The 15,364-nt window shown below is 45.0% G+C and overlaps 1 protein-coding gene across 1 annotated transcript in view; it reads right to left on the reverse strand.

The window, feature by feature from the left end:
- PDGFRL (platelet derived growth factor receptor like) overlaps positions 1–15,364 on the reverse strand; it is a 70,360-nt gene that overhangs the window by 3,562 nt on the left and 51,434 nt on the right. Inside the window, exons 3-4 of the mRNA XM_086702868.1 lie at positions 5,475–5,626; positions 851–1,144 (exon numbers count right to left, since the gene is read on the reverse strand). Of these exons, the coding sequence (XP_086558994.1) occupies positions 851–1,144; positions 5,475–5,626 (446 nt within the window). The remainder of the gene's footprint in view (positions 1–850; positions 1,145–5,474; positions 5,627–15,364) is intronic.

Below are 15,364 nucleotides of genomic sequence, written 5' to 3' on the forward strand. Positions count from 1 at the left end.
GACAGTGGGAGGACAACAGGCGGGCAAAGAGTTGAGGGCACGGGCAGAGAGCTTAGCCATGTCGAGTCCTGGACCCCAAGCAGGGTGGGGGTGGGGAGGGCGGGAGAGCAGAGGGGAACGCAGGGGTGGACGGCAAAGATGAGGACACACACACAGGAGTCAGTGAACACTGAGCAACAATCTGGGCAAGGATGAGGTCCTTCATCAAGTTGGTGTCTGACTCCGTGAGTGATCCTCAAGTCGGAGCAGGTGTAGCTGTGGGCAGGCTGAAGGTGCGGCTGAGGGAGGGAGGGGTGCCTGAGGTGGAGGGTCGAGGCAGTGAACTAGGTGGATGAGCTCCAAGTGGATGTCGACGTCACCCAGTGACAAGGAGGACAATGAGCAAATGAGGGGAATGAATGGAAAGGAGAAGAAAAAGCTGGTGGAGCCGCGAGACTCGGAGGAGCAGAGGTTCCTAACAGCAAATGAGAGAACGAGGGTGAGGAAGGGGGAACAGACACAAGAAGAGCTTGACCTTGAGTTGGCGAGGGATGGTGCCCTTAGGAAACCACAGATTTGGGTCACAACAAAGAGGATGCTCTCATCACAGAAGATGTTCTGAAAGGCTGGAAGAACTGGAGAATTGCTGATACATCACACAGATATAGTACTAGAGCGAGCAATGGGTGAAGGGAGTCAAGGGGTGTTAGCTCAGGGTCACAGGCAGTTCTAGAAATGGCAGTGCAGTAGAGGAGCCTTTAAGAACAGCATTCTGTGCCTCCTGATTTCCATCCATAGTTTGGAAGAGCAGTGCCTGAGACGGGCCAGCTGGAAGAGACTGAAGTCTAGGCGCTCGTCGGGGCAGGCTTACCTTCCACATACAGTAGTTGGTACTTGACTGAGATCTGAGACTTGCCCCCAGCCTCCGCCTTGCAGTAGACCACCCCCTGGTGGTCGGAATGAGGTTGCAGATACACAAAGCCCCTCTTCATGTCGTAAACAATGTCTGTCCCATTGGCTGGGATTTCCTTGGCAGGGAACTCCCTGTGGAGGGTGACTCTGGCCGACGGGACAGTCACTCGACAAGGAACCACAGCCTGCCTGTCCGGGTTCAGGTAGACAACATCAAAGTAACTGGGAGAAGGTACAAAGAGTTCTCCTTTCTCTGCGAAGGGAAAGACAGAGGTTTGTTTTTTCTGGAGAAACAAGGTAAGAGCGCTTGAAGAATGTTTACATTCTACGGGCACAGAGAGGGGACTGGCAATATACTCAGATACTGAGTCTTTACGCATAGAAAAAGCTACTCTTCAATGCTTTTCCTTTTTTGTAAAAAAAAGATTTTACTGGGGCGCCTGGGTGGCGCAGTCGGTTAAGCGTCCGACTTCAGCCAGGTCATGATCTCGCGGTCCGTGAGTTGGAGCCCCGCGTCGGGCTCTGGGCTGATGGCTCAGAGCCTGGAGCCTGTTTCCGATTCTGTGTCTCCCTCTCTCTCTGCCCCTCCCCCGTTCATGCTCTGTCTCTCTCTGTCCCAAAAATAAATAAACGTTGAAAAAAAAAAAAAAAGATTTTACTTCCCATCTCCTTAAAGGCAACAAAAAAGTATTAGTTGAAGCCCAAATCAGGCCCATGAATTACCCCAATAAGGAAGCAGGGAAGGAGACGGGTTTCCTTAGGTTAAGAGCAGTTTTAAAACCTGTGAGCAGGGGCACCTGAGTGGCTCAGTCAGCTGAGCCTCCGACTTCGGCTCAGGTCAGCGATCGTACGGTTCCTGAGTTCAAGCCCCGCGGCAGCACCATCGGGGCTCAGTGCTTGCAGCACGGACCCTGCTCTGGATCCTCTGTCCCCCTCCCTCTGCCCCTCCCTGGCTTGCTCTCTCAAAAACAAGTCAACATTTTTTAAAAAAACAAAACCTTGTGACCAATTTGCTGTGTCTCTGGCGAAGCCCCAAAGCCTGTACTCAGTCACTGGAACAGTTCTCCAGCACAGCAGAGCCTCTGGGAGGCCCGGGTCACTGAGGGCACTGGTACCCTCGCCTGTCCCTACAGCCCAGAGGACGGTGTTCCTGCCACAGCTACTAGAGAATTAAGGAAGGTCACATGAGGGGCCCAGTGGCCTCAGGTTCTGAATTCTGCTTGTCTAACTGTGGGCTGGGGAATTCAGTCCGTTTCTTATATCCTCCAGTTTCCCCTGAAATCATTATCCCTATACCTTAAGTTCTAGATGATGGCACTGGCTCTTACAGAAGTGAGAGAAACGAGGACTGGGTTGCCCACACAGTCATTCCTCAGGATGCTCAAGGGACTGTGGGTTAGAGTATTTTTTTTTTTTAATTTTCTTTTGGCATGGCACATTGAATCCTCTGTGTTGTGGATGCTAGTGTGAGGGAATGCTACAGGAATTGCTAAGAGAAATCTTTGAACTTGATCATACCCCAACATTTAATTGTTTCCTATGTTTTTCCCACAACGTTCCTGATACAAATCATTATTCCTGGCTTTTTCCTTCACTAGCCCTCTTTGTGCCACATTCATGTGATGTTTTAGGTTGGTGACCTATTCTCAGACACAACATCAAATGTCTCCGTGGGCCAAGATTTCTTTGGCTGGGAGTGCCAAGTTCACTGACATGGAGGTCCTTCCCCGGCTCTGAGATCAAGGAGTATGCCATGGCTCAGGGAACCTCCATCTTTTGCAAGGCTTTCTATCAGGCTGGGTGATGTGCGCCACATTCATGATAGATTGACTTTCAGGCTTAGTTAAGGGGCACCTTGGTCAATGTTGTTTCTAACACCCATGTGTTCACACAGAGTAAGTCTATATGGCCTTGGATGGGTCAACTTAATCTCTGCTTCCACATCCCCATTTGGAGAGAACAGAATCTCTAGGACTAAAGATAGCTTTTGAACAAAAGCCCTTCAGGAATTTCTGATTCTAAGATTTAGAAGTAACTTTTCTTTTGTTTTACAGAGGAAACTGAACCAATAAACAAAACCAGTAGATTAAGTGAACAATCCAAATTCTAGAACACAAAAATGTGGTCTTACTTCTTGTTACTGTAAAACAATCTTTGAAAGAAGTGACCTCACCAGTTGCTTTAACCAACAGAAAAAAAAAAAAAAGAAATTCGTAAGCAGATTCCATCTACCAACAACAAAAAACTTTACTGAAGTTCATTTAAAAAAATTTAGAGTACACATGCCTCCTGCAAACATGTTTGTATGTATTCAAGTCAATGCTGAGCGTTACTTTAAGAAAACTAAGCACATGGAAATTTAGATTTCAAAAAAAAATCAAATAGGCTACAAAGTCCAAATTTCAACAAACCCCATATTTAGTAAAATGCTCATTAATGTGGTTTCACTACATATGATCATTGGAGCCCAAGCCTTTTGCTATGAGACAGCTCTACCGCCGGTAATGTTCTCCTCCTTGATCTGGATGGTAGTTAATATGTGCATTCATTTGAGGTTAATTTATTGAGCTGTATACTTATGACTTGTGTAGTTTTCTTTGTATATATTATACTTCAATAAAAAGAAAAACCTTCTGAGAGCCTTTCGGATAAAGAGTCATTATAATATGTGGCAGTTGCTTAATCAAAAACCGCGCAAATTAACAACAGTCGAAAAGAGGCTTCATGGTGTTTGCAACCAAACTCTGGGAAACCTACAAACATAATGAATACCAGACGTTTCTCTATGTGGGTCGTGGGGAAGCATATGTTCTGAAAGAATCGGAGCCAGGAGCAGGAGGCTCAGCTTCCGAAACAGCTCATCTTGGTTTTGCAAACCCACCCATGCCTGAAGAGACAAATGCTAAACCCTGGACTGAAAATCCAACTGGCCTCTTGCCTTGCTATTGAGAAAAGAGAAAATGATACAACACATTAGGTCATGCCCCTTTTTGATCCAAGTTTCTTCACAATTGAAGTAAATAGTTTGGTAAATATTTTAGCCTTCCTTTGATTCCCTAAAGAGCTGCCCATAAATTAAGAACGAGGACCTAGCTCCAAAACTCAAAGAGAGCCCTTTAACCCTCATGGGGCATTCGGCTCAAGGGAAGTCTTCAGTTCAAACTTTCAATTCAAAATCCAATCTTTTAGAAGGACACGATAGTGCTAATCATGGCAAAGAATCTTGAACCTGCAGTGTGAAATAGGGTATCAGTCCTTGTCCAGAAAAACAGGCTCTAAAGGCACATGAGCAAGTCTGTGCAACACATTCCAGAATGAGGATCAGAAGGGATTACCTATGAACAACTGTTAGCCATTCGCCTGACAACACCAGTGATGCTAGCTGGTGTCTTTCTGCCTGTCTATCAATCTACCCACCACCTTGTCCTAGAAACAGATTAGGGCAGTAAGAACATTAGATCCCAGGTCAGAAAAACAGGGGCTGACTCTTTACTCCCCGTTACCAGTCATGGAATCCTGACCAAGTCACCTTGCCCTTCAAGGTCTCAGCGTCAGCATCATTATTTCTAAAACAGAGATGGTCAAATAGCTTCTACTTAGTTCCTAGGGGTGTGGTAAAAATGAAACGAGATACATGTGACTCCAACACGGTAGAGTGCTCTGCTAACGCATCTTCTGGCTGGAGAGGAGCTGTGTGGGTGGGAGGGAGGGGAAACATTCGAGATTTTGCTACCATTCATTAATGGCCAGCGCAGAAGATCATTTGGGTCCTAGGCCTAAGTCACTGTAGGTCCGAAAGGCGGAGGGAGTCGGGATGTAGACAGCGCTCATGAGAGCCCCTGCCTGGACACGAAGCAAGCATTGTGCATTTTTAGGCCCTTCACTCAGCGCAGGGATCGGGGCTGGAGCCACAAAGCCCACAGGCTTTGGGAATCGTGCCCCCAAAACTTCAGCTCACAGTACGCTAAGAACAAATACGAGGAGGCCTTTAGCGAAGCATCGTACGGCCATGGAGGCTCTAGAAAGATCATCATGGGCCCTGAGAGCACAGTGACTACACGTGCACAGCAATGTTGCCCAGTAGAGCTTTTTGTAATGACGGACGTGGTCCCTGTCTGCAACGTCCAGGAGAGCCACGAGCCGCATGTGGCAATGGAGCACGTGAAACAGGGCGAGTGGCCCTCAGAAAGTGAGTTTTAAGGGGTTTAATTTTAAACCATTTTCACTTAAATGTAAATAGTCACACATGCCTAGTGGCTGCCATATTGGCCAACGTAGGTACAGACTCAGGAATCAGCCCGGGTTCGAATCCTAGTACCACAACTTACCTGTGTGACCCTAAGGAGGTATTTCATTTCGCTAAAACTCTACTTCCCAACGAACACAAGAGAAATGACAGGAGTGCTTCCCCTGGAGGGTCGCTGGGGAGACTTACACGAAATAACGGACATAAACTGACAGAGCCTGGCACACAGGAAGCGCTCTGATCGTCACTGTTAGGTACTCGGCACCCAGTTGGAACCTGTACCTCTGGGCCGAGTCCAGAATACCGAAGCGTCCCACCGACACGCCCAACGGTTTACCTGTAAAAAAGATGTAGGTGGAGCCGGTTTTGGTCTCGTCCTTCCTGCAGACGTAGCCCTGGCAGAGCTGTCCCCAGCAGCTAAACTCGCCCGTGTCCGCGGCCGTGGAGTTGACCAGAGTCAGCTGGCCATAGCGCTCGTGCTGCCTCACGCTGTCAATGGAAGCGAAGCCAGCTCACGCGGGGGGGCCCCAGCAGGTGCTCTCCCCTCTGCTGTTCCCCACCGCAAATCCCCCTGGCTCTGCGGGCTGGCCTCTCTCAAGCGGCACAAACTAGTAACAGCACGTTTGGGGGAAAAGTGTGTGGAAGGGTAGGGGGCGGTCAGAGAGAGAAGCTTCTAAAAGGAAGACGTGACGTTTACATTTTATAACGAGAGGGGATTCTCTTCCACCTCAGCGCCGGAGCTTCCCTAAGTAAAATCACTGGTCCATTAGCAACGCAGCCACAGAAAGTCAGCCAAAGAGCCTTTGCTCCTAATGAACGCACTTAAAGAGCAGTCAACATGAATGAAAGCACACACCGTGGGCCACTGTGAAAATCTCTTGGATCAGTAAAGAGAAGGTTCTGAACATAAGCTTGGGATCTTTGAGATGCCACATTTCATAATAAAAATGCAAACTTTCAGGGCTCCTGGGTGGCTCGGTCACTTAAGCGTTTGACTTTGGCTTAGGTCATGATCTCACGGTTCATGGGTTGGAAACCCGTGTTGGGCTCTGTGCTGACAGCTCAGAGCCTGGAGCCTGCTTCGAATTCTGTGTCTCCCTCTCTCTCTCTGCCCCTCTCCCCCACTCTCTCTCTCTCCCCCCAAAATAAATAAACATTAAAAAATAAATAAATAAAAACTTTAGGGGAAAAATGCTTGGTTGCTAAGATTTACTAAGCCCCAGTTATGCAGCCCACCTCTGGTACAGTGCTTAGAACATTTGAGCATTTAACTTTCCTCTGACCTCACACTATTATTTCTACTTATATTTTCTCATTTTGCAACTCTTGCATTTTTAGCTTGTTCATGTGAATATATTTGCAAACTGCTTCAGTTCCTTCTGGAATAAGGAGAGACATAAATATTAATATTGAACTCTATCACTAGCTGATGATAATGGTGATTCAGTGTATTATGTTGTGACAGGAATCCAGATGTATCATCAACGGGAGACATATTCCCCTGTGGCTTATGAGCCTCTGCACGTGGGCATGCCAATATAAATGGTTTTAATCCAAGGATGCATCTCAAATAGCCAAATGGCTCACCCCTCTGAGATCCACATACTTTTGTGACGTAGCTGAAACTCTCCTGTTGTGCTTTGCAACACCATCAGTGAGGTAGCCACACTAAATTTAGCACACAACCAATGTCTGGTTGGTTGATCCTAAACACAGCCCTGTTCTGGTTGACCGCTGAATAGCTGCTTTCCCCACCAGGGCCTCTGTACTCCCACACCATCAACTACGTCCTTTCAAGGGAACGGAAATCTCTCCCCCTTCAGGAAGCTTTTAATTAGAATCAACTCTCGCTTTCTCCTAATGACGTAATTAGCCCCCTTGTTCTCTATCCCTCGGATACCCATGGCTTCCTGTTATTACAATGGATGGCAAAAACTCTGAGGGCGGGGACTGGGCCATATTTGTTTTATATTCCCTCAGCAACAAATCTGTGCACAGTACACAGTAAAGATTCCCTAGAAATGAGTGGAGTGAAATTGAATTGAACCACAGGGTTGAAAGTGGAAGGAACCTTAAAGAGAAGGCACCCATCCAGTGATGTGTGGGAAAAAAAGAAAAAGGCGTCCAGCTCTCAGCACTGCAGATGAAGAAACTGAGTCTCAGAAAGAAGTGACTTCCCTGAGACCCACAGCTAGTGGACGCTGAGTCAATTACTTAAGTGAGTGAAGTATGTACTCATCAGAGAAGCAAACACATGTAAAGTTCTGCATGCCATAACAAATTCATTGCATTCTTCTAATGGTGGCTTAATTGCACATAATTGCAGTAATTACTAGTAGTAATTATTGTGAATACCACTACAACAATGACACATACTACATACCCCACGGCGGAGATAGCACAGCAAATAAAAAACAGTGGACCTCAAGGATATTACAGTCCAGGTAGGTAGTTAAAACTAATATACACGAAAGGATCAGAGAATAAGTAAACGAGGACAATAGGAATTCTGAAAAGGGATTTATCCCCGTGGGTTGAAGAGGCTGAAGGCAGCTTTGGGGAGGAAGTGAGACACGCCGGACCTTTAAAGGCGGGGGTGGAGAGGCAGGGGCAGTGAGCTCACTTGCTCAGGAAACTACAGTCCCGGGAGGGTTGGGACCAACCTGGTCTGCTCCTCTTACTGCACCCCCACGGCCTGAGTGCATGGTGGGTGGAAGGCACTCAATACCGATTCGAGGATTTAACGTATTCGCCACAGAGGACACAGAGGGAGGGGGTTGGGAGTCACGGGGCATTTGGTTGAGAACAGGCAGCAGGGACCACCCTCAGGTGTGGAGGTGGGAAGTGACGGCACCTTAGCCAGCGCATGAGGTGGGCGAGGGAGAGGCAGGAGGAAGAGGGGGAGACTGAGAGCCTGTTCCTGTGATGAACGGCGCGGCCAGTGCTGGGGCCGGGCCGGGTGCTGGCAGAGGAACAGAAGCAAATTTAAGGCATGTTTTTCTGGGGGACATTTATGACAGACTGGGTATAAGAGGTGGAAGAAAGAGATATATCAGTAATGACCACTCAATTTGTATTTCTATGTGTTAGAAAGACTGGGGCTTTAACCAACTGAGACGGAATCACCAAGAAGAGAAAGGAGACTAGGGCAGGCAAAATAATAGAGCCACCATTGAAGACTTTGAATTTGTGATGAAATGTGGGTCACCAAAGTGTGGATGCTAGTTGATGTGGCACTTGGAAACACAGGCTGAGTCACAGAGGAGATAAAACAGCGCTAGATTTGTATTTGGGGGAGTCATCTACAAAGGAGTAAGAGGAGAAGCTAAAAGAAAGAATGAACTCAACAAGGGAAAGCATAGAGAAGAGGAGAAGTTTGAGGACAAAATCTAGAGCAAACTAGAGTCCACCAGGGCAAGAAAAGGTAGACAGAGGACAGAAGAATCAGGAAAAGGTATCATCAAAAAGGAAGATTCAAGAAACGGATGCTCGAAAGCATCAGATACCTTTAAAAGAGATTCCTGCCCCTCCCCCCCCACTTCATTTGGCAGAATCAAAGTGTTTGGCAATGACCAAAAATGTAATTTCAATTGTGAGGATACAGCCGGCTTTCAGCAGATAAAAAAGTAGAAAGGTGGAAAGAAAATGGAGGTGGATGTCTTCCTAGGTGTACCAAAATATCTGACCACATTCCCTATAGAGCTCAGAACTGGGGTACAAAATCAGCATTTAATTGATCAACATATCAAGCACCTTCTGTGGACCCAACATTTGCTAGCATCGTAGTGATAGAAAGTATTAGATGCCATTCCTACTAGGAAAGTAATTGGGCACAAAGAAATTTAGCACTTGGGAATAACCCTACCACCATGAAATCTGCATGCTGTATCTTTAGCAGGATTGGGGGTGGAAGGAAGGAAATGCACTGGAAAACATTTCTGGATTTTTCCACCCCCTCTTGTATGCAAACAATATAAAACAGGAAACAAATTATTTAGTAGGATTACAGTTTAAATGCCTGGATTTAAAATGTCCATTTCTTCTAATGGTCTCACATAGTCCCAGCAGCGGTTTCCCCAAAGGGGTGGACTATGACCTAAGGCCTCTGGGGGCAGAGTCTGCAGGATAAAGTGGAGACAAGGACTCAATGAGCCCTGCAAAGCCCTGGGAGACCCTTCATCCAAGTACTCTCTCCTTTTCTTGTAACACTTAACAAATCCCCAGAACAGTGGATGGTGTAAAGTTTGAGTGGAGCAAAAAGGTGCTGTGACCAAGTGCCCCCCAAAAGTATATTTAAGATTAAGTAGAATTTACACTAATTGGCTCAGCTTAGGTCTTTCTCTTCCAAACATGCACTTCCAGACCTGACCCACAGTAAGCTCAGTGAAGGACAAGTCAACATTTCAAAGAGTATTCAAAATTTAGAACTATGTATGTGTGTGCATCATGTGTGTATGTCTTCCGGGGAGGTCCCGTGGCCTTTACACACAGTCCATTCCCATCAATGGAGGCTTGAAGCTTCGAGCATGTTGCCCATCCTACTCTCTTCTGGAGGGGTAGGTAGGGATGCTATATCATGGGATGGCATAGAGGAGGAGGTTGACAGCTCTCAAACTTAGGGACCACTGTTGATCTCACCTGGGGCAGTGACCAGGTAAGGGTGGTAGGGTCTATGCTCCTATCCTTTCCCTAGACCCTACAAGCCAAGGGCAGGAGGTAAGCCCTCGATTACAAAATAACTAGTCACCGGTCCCATAAATACTTAATGAGCAGAAGTTAAATGGGAGATTCTGAAGTGCACAGTAAGAGACACAATGATACTTAAGTAGTGTGCTTCTCTCAAGTTCCCTCTACACAAAATGCCATGGGCAGGCCAAGGAGGGTAACCAGCAAAGCTTCAGGGCTGAGAGAATCTTAGGGAAAGAGAAGGACTTTCACATGCACAAAATAGGGGGCATGCATTCCAAAGGAATGAGATCCCCTGAAAAGAGACAAAAGGCAGTTTGGTGCCTGGCAAAGAGATCTTTGACTGGAACGGAGGTGGGCAGAGGTCTACGGTGAAAGGCAGCAGTCATGGGAGGCATAAGATCTTGGACTTTGGAGACACAATGACAGGATTCAAACCCTAACTCCACCATGACCTTGAGACTCCTTAGCTAGGAGACTTGGAGCTCATGCCTTCTACATTCTGGCTACACCTACTTCCTCAGACTTGAATTAACAGCAACAACAGCTAACGCTTGGGAGTGCAGGCTTTGCACTAAGCCTTTTGGATAAGTTCAAGACTTAGAACAGTGTGTGGCACAGAGTAAGTGCTTCAGACATTTTGTATATAGCTATTATGATGGCCCTCTGCTTTTCGTGACCACATTAGGAGGGAGGTACTATTTTTCCTCTTTTACTGATGAGGACACTGAAACTTAGAGAAGTACTTTGTCCAAAGTCTTCCAACTGGGAACAGTAGAGCTTCTAATCCTAGTGTCACAAAGACTCAGCTTACAAATGTTCATAAATGAAAACGGCATGGATTTCCATCCTACTGAAATGAAGTCAAGGAATTTTGACTAAGAGATGATGCCTCTAACGAACCTGCAAATCCTGCTAAATATGGACACACACATACACACACACATACCCCACAATCAAAAACATGCAAGATCTGATTTAATTAGCTGAGTAATATTTGTGATAGCCTATTTTCTATTACAACAGCAAGTTAACAGTTCAATAAGTAAGTGGAGTATCTGGGTGGCTCAGTTGGTTGAGCATCTGAATGCTTGATTTTGGCTCAGGTCATGATCTTACGGTTCGTGAGCCCCACCCTCACTTGCATTTTCTCTCAAAATAAAAAAAAATAAAAATTAAAAAAAATCAGTGAGTAATTAAATGGAACAAGAGCAGGAAAACAACTAGTTATTAAACATCTAGTCTGTAATGGAGAGAACCTAAGGTACGCATGACTTTTTCTCAATCCCACGAGATGGAGATGGTCAAATAATAATGGCTAAAACTTAAGTAACGCTTAATATGTGTTAAGCACTGTTTTAATCCCTTTATAGATTTTGACTAATTTCATCCTCATAAAATCTTTATGAAACAGATGTTATTATCCTCCCCAAGTTGCAGGTGGGCAAACTAAGACCGGAGAGGCTAGCTAAATTTCCCATGTAAGTGTTGGAACCACAGGAGAAGAATTTGAAGTTTAAGTAATGTTCCCCGGGCCACTCAACTGTACGATCCCAGATATTGTGCATTGGAGACCGTGTTGCCTCTGTTGACATAAAAGAGAAGCATAAGGAGCGAGAGAAAAAAGATGCAATCCAAAATCCTCCTTATTCAACATGCACTTTGAAAATTAATTATTTAGTTTCTACCACAGGCAAGGTGCTATGCCAAGCATCAAAGGAGATCAACATTCATGTGTATTTGCTTGTTCATGTTTCAAGTGTTTGTACAGGGCCTTGTGTTTAAGCTGCTTTTTAAGAATGTGTCAGAAAATAACGGCTCCATGATATGCTGGGAATAGAGCCATATCAACAAAGTACAAACCCTGGGAAACAGACAGCTGGTAAAACATATCAAAGTTTCACAGTTTATGATATAAAAGAAAAAGATGATGAAAAGAAATATGTATGAGAAACTAGCAGAGAACCAAATATGCAAAATGAGAAACAAAATGAATACAGTTTCAGTATCAGAAACTAAGCTGAAAGGTCCCTCCCTCTCTCTCTGCTTCCTTCCTTCCCTCCCTCTCGCTCTCTCACCCTCCCTCCCTCCATCCCCCCTCGTGTATGTTTGAGGACTATCCAAGGACCTCCTCAAAATGCTTGCAATATACCTCCAGTATTTCTATCCCAACAACAGGTTATGTTAATGTCTGTGAATGTGACTCAGGACTTTTCTACTACAATGACTTACGCCAGATTCTTCTGTATTCTTAAAAAAGAAGTCAGAGGATGGGATCAAGTTGACAGAGAAGAAAAACCCTGAGCGCACCTCTTCTCACAGACACAACAAAACAACTACATAAGAACAACTCTCTTCGGGAACAACTGGGAGACCAGCAGAGCAGCTCCAAAACAACCACAGATATAAAGAAAAAGGCACATTAAGAGGAGGAGAAGGGTCAAAGACACGATATAGTGAGGGCTCACACCCCTGGCACAGAGAGGAGGTAATCCCTGAGCACTGAGGGGTTCAAGTTCCACATCTGCTACCTCAGCGCTGGGGACCTGCCACAGGAAGACAAAACCCAGGAATTTCTTGCTTTGAAAACCAACGTTTAACCTCAAGAAAGCCAGAGACAATAGGAAGCCAAAACTCTACTTTTCAAGGGCTTGAACACAAGTTACTCACACCGAGACCTAGCACAGAGGCAGCAGTTTGAACAGTGCCTGGGCCATATGTGAAAGAGATTTATTGACTAATTTTAAGGCATGGACTGTAGGAGCAGGGATCTGTAGGGATGTTCTTTAAGAGGGGAAGGCTGGTAAGGTCATTTTATTTACTCTCCCTCTATCTAGCTGGGCCAACACTGGTGGGTGCCATCTCTGACACATTCCATCTACCTTGCCAGCCCACTCACCCCACCTCCACATTACCCTGTGGACCCACCTGACCAATAGCTGACCCACCAAAATGGCTGTCACTCTGCCTCACCCAGGAGGTGGCCTCAGCTAGGACTGGTACCCCCAATGCAATTCCCACTATGCCCTGCCACACTTGGTGAATAGCCTTGGCCTGGACCGTTGCCCCTCAGAGTGAATCACAGCGCAGGGCCTGGGTGGCTCAGTCAGTTAAACGTCTGACTTCGGCTCAGGTCCTGATCTCGCTGTTCATCAGTTCAAGCCCCACATAGGGCTCTGTGCTGACAGCTTGGAGCCTGGAGCCTGCTTCAGATTCTGTGTCTCTTTCTCTCTCTGCCCTTCCCCAACTCGCACTCTGTCTCTCAAAAACAAATAAACATTAAGAAAAAATTTTTGGGGGGGGGGTGCACCTGGGTGGCTCAGTTAAGCGTCTGACTTCGGCTCAGGTCATGATCTCGCGGTTTGTGAGTTCGAGCCCCACATTGGGTTCTGTGCTGACAGCTCGGAGCCTGGAGCCTGCTTCAGATTCTGTGTCTCCCTCTGTCTCTGCCCCCCCACCGCCACCCCTGCTCATGCTCTGTCTCTCTCTGTCTCTCAGAAATGAATAAATGTGAAAAAAAATTAAAAAAAAATTTTTTAAGTGAATCACACCACGAGGAGGGGGGACCTGCCACACACACCAGTACAACCACAAAAGTCAAAACTAGTGCTTACAACTCTGTTCACCAGCAGCCCTGCAGCAGCTATAGCCCAGCCACAAGAAGGTGCCTACAGATCACACAGGGGTCACCCCTGGAGTGCCTGGTTCTGGTGGCTTTGGGGGGATTGTTCTTCTGGGACCCAGAGGACACCTACTATTTAAGGCCATTCCTTCAAGACTGAGAGACATAGCTGATCTACGTAATACATAGAAACAAACAGAGAGTCAGACAAAATGAGGAGACAGAGGAATATGACAAACCTCAGGAAAAGAACAAAATGAAGTAGAGATAAGCAATCTACCTAATAAAGAGTTCAAAGTAATGGTCATAAAGGTGCTAATTGGGCTCAGAAAAATAATAGATGAACAGTGAGAATGTCAACAAATAAAAATAAAATATTAAAAATAACTAATCAGAACTGAAGGCTACAATAAATGAAATTTCAAAAATACACCAGAGATGGCACACCTGGGTGGCTCAGTTAGGTGAGCATCTGACTTCGGCTCAGGTCATGACTTCGCTGTTCATGAGTTCAAGCCTCATGTCAGGGTCTGTGCTAACAGCTCAGAGCCTGGACCCTGCTTCCGATTCTGTGTCTTCCTCTCTCTCTGCCTCTCCCCCATTCGCACTCTGTCTCTCTCTCTCTCTCAAAAATAAATAAACATTAAAAAAAATTTTTTTAAATACACTGGAGAGAATCAACATCAGATTAGAGGATGCAGAAGAACAAATCAGTGATCTGGAAGACAGAGGAGTGGAAACCATCCAAGTGAAAGAGAGAAAAAATTTTAATAAAAATAGTTTAAAAGATCTCTAGACAACATTAAGCATAAAACATTAACATTATAGGTATCCCAGAAAGGAGAACAGAGAGAAAGGGACAGAACACTTTTGTGAAGAAATAATAGCTGAAAACTTCTCTAACTTGGGAAGGAAAACAGACATACAGGTCCAGGAATCAGAGTCCCAAACAAGATGAACCCAACGAGCTTCACATGAAGACATATTATAATTAAACTGTAAAAAATTAATTATAAAGAGAGAATCTTAAAAGCAGCAACAAAAAAGCAACTAATGACATACAAGTTACATACATCAGCTGACTTTTCAGCAGAAACTTTGCAGGCCATAAGGAAAAGACATATATTCAGGGTGCTGAAGAAAAGGCCTACGATCAAGAACAATCTTCCCACCAAGACCTACTCAGAATTGGAGGCGTAAAGAGCTCCCCAGACAAATAAAACTTAAAGGAGTTCATTAGCACTAAACAGGTCTTACAAGAAACGTTAAAAGGATTTCTTTAAGCAGAAAAGAAAAAGTCTTAACTACGAGTAAGAAAATTGTAACAGAAACAAAATATTAATGGTAAAAGTAAACACGTAGTAGAAGTAGTGGATCGACCACTTATAAAGTTGGTGTGAAGGTTAAAAGGCAAAAGTAGTAAAACGAATCAGACCTAGAATAATTGGCTAAGGAGTACACAAAATAAAAATATATAAAATATGATGTCAAGAACATAAAATGTGGCAAGGGAGAATAAAATGTGATGCTTTTAGAATGTGTCCAAACTTAAGTGACCATCAACTTAAAGTAGACTACTGTATACGTAGGTTTGTCATACACAAACCTCATGATAACTGCAAACCAAAAACCTGTAAGAAATCTAAAGAGAGAGCGAGAGAGAGAAAGGAAGCCAAACATTACACTAATTAAAATCATCAAAACACAAGGGAAGGAACCAAGGAAAAAAAGAAACAGCGACAAACTACAAAAACAACCAGAAAATAGAATGGCAATAAGCACATACCTCTCAATAATTATTTTAAATGTTACTGTACTAAATGCTCCAATCAAAAGACAAAGGGTGAGTGAATGGATAGAAAAACAAGATCCTCTATATGCTTCCTACAAGAGACTCACTTTGGACCTAAAAGCACATA

The sequence above is a fragment of the Puma concolor genome, chromosome B1 (assembly GCF_028749965.1).
Source record: "Puma concolor isolate L17-30 chromosome B1, mPumCon1.1.hap2, whole genome shotgun sequence".
NCBI classification, from domain to species: Eukaryota; Metazoa; Chordata; class Mammalia; order Carnivora; family Felidae; genus Puma; species Puma concolor.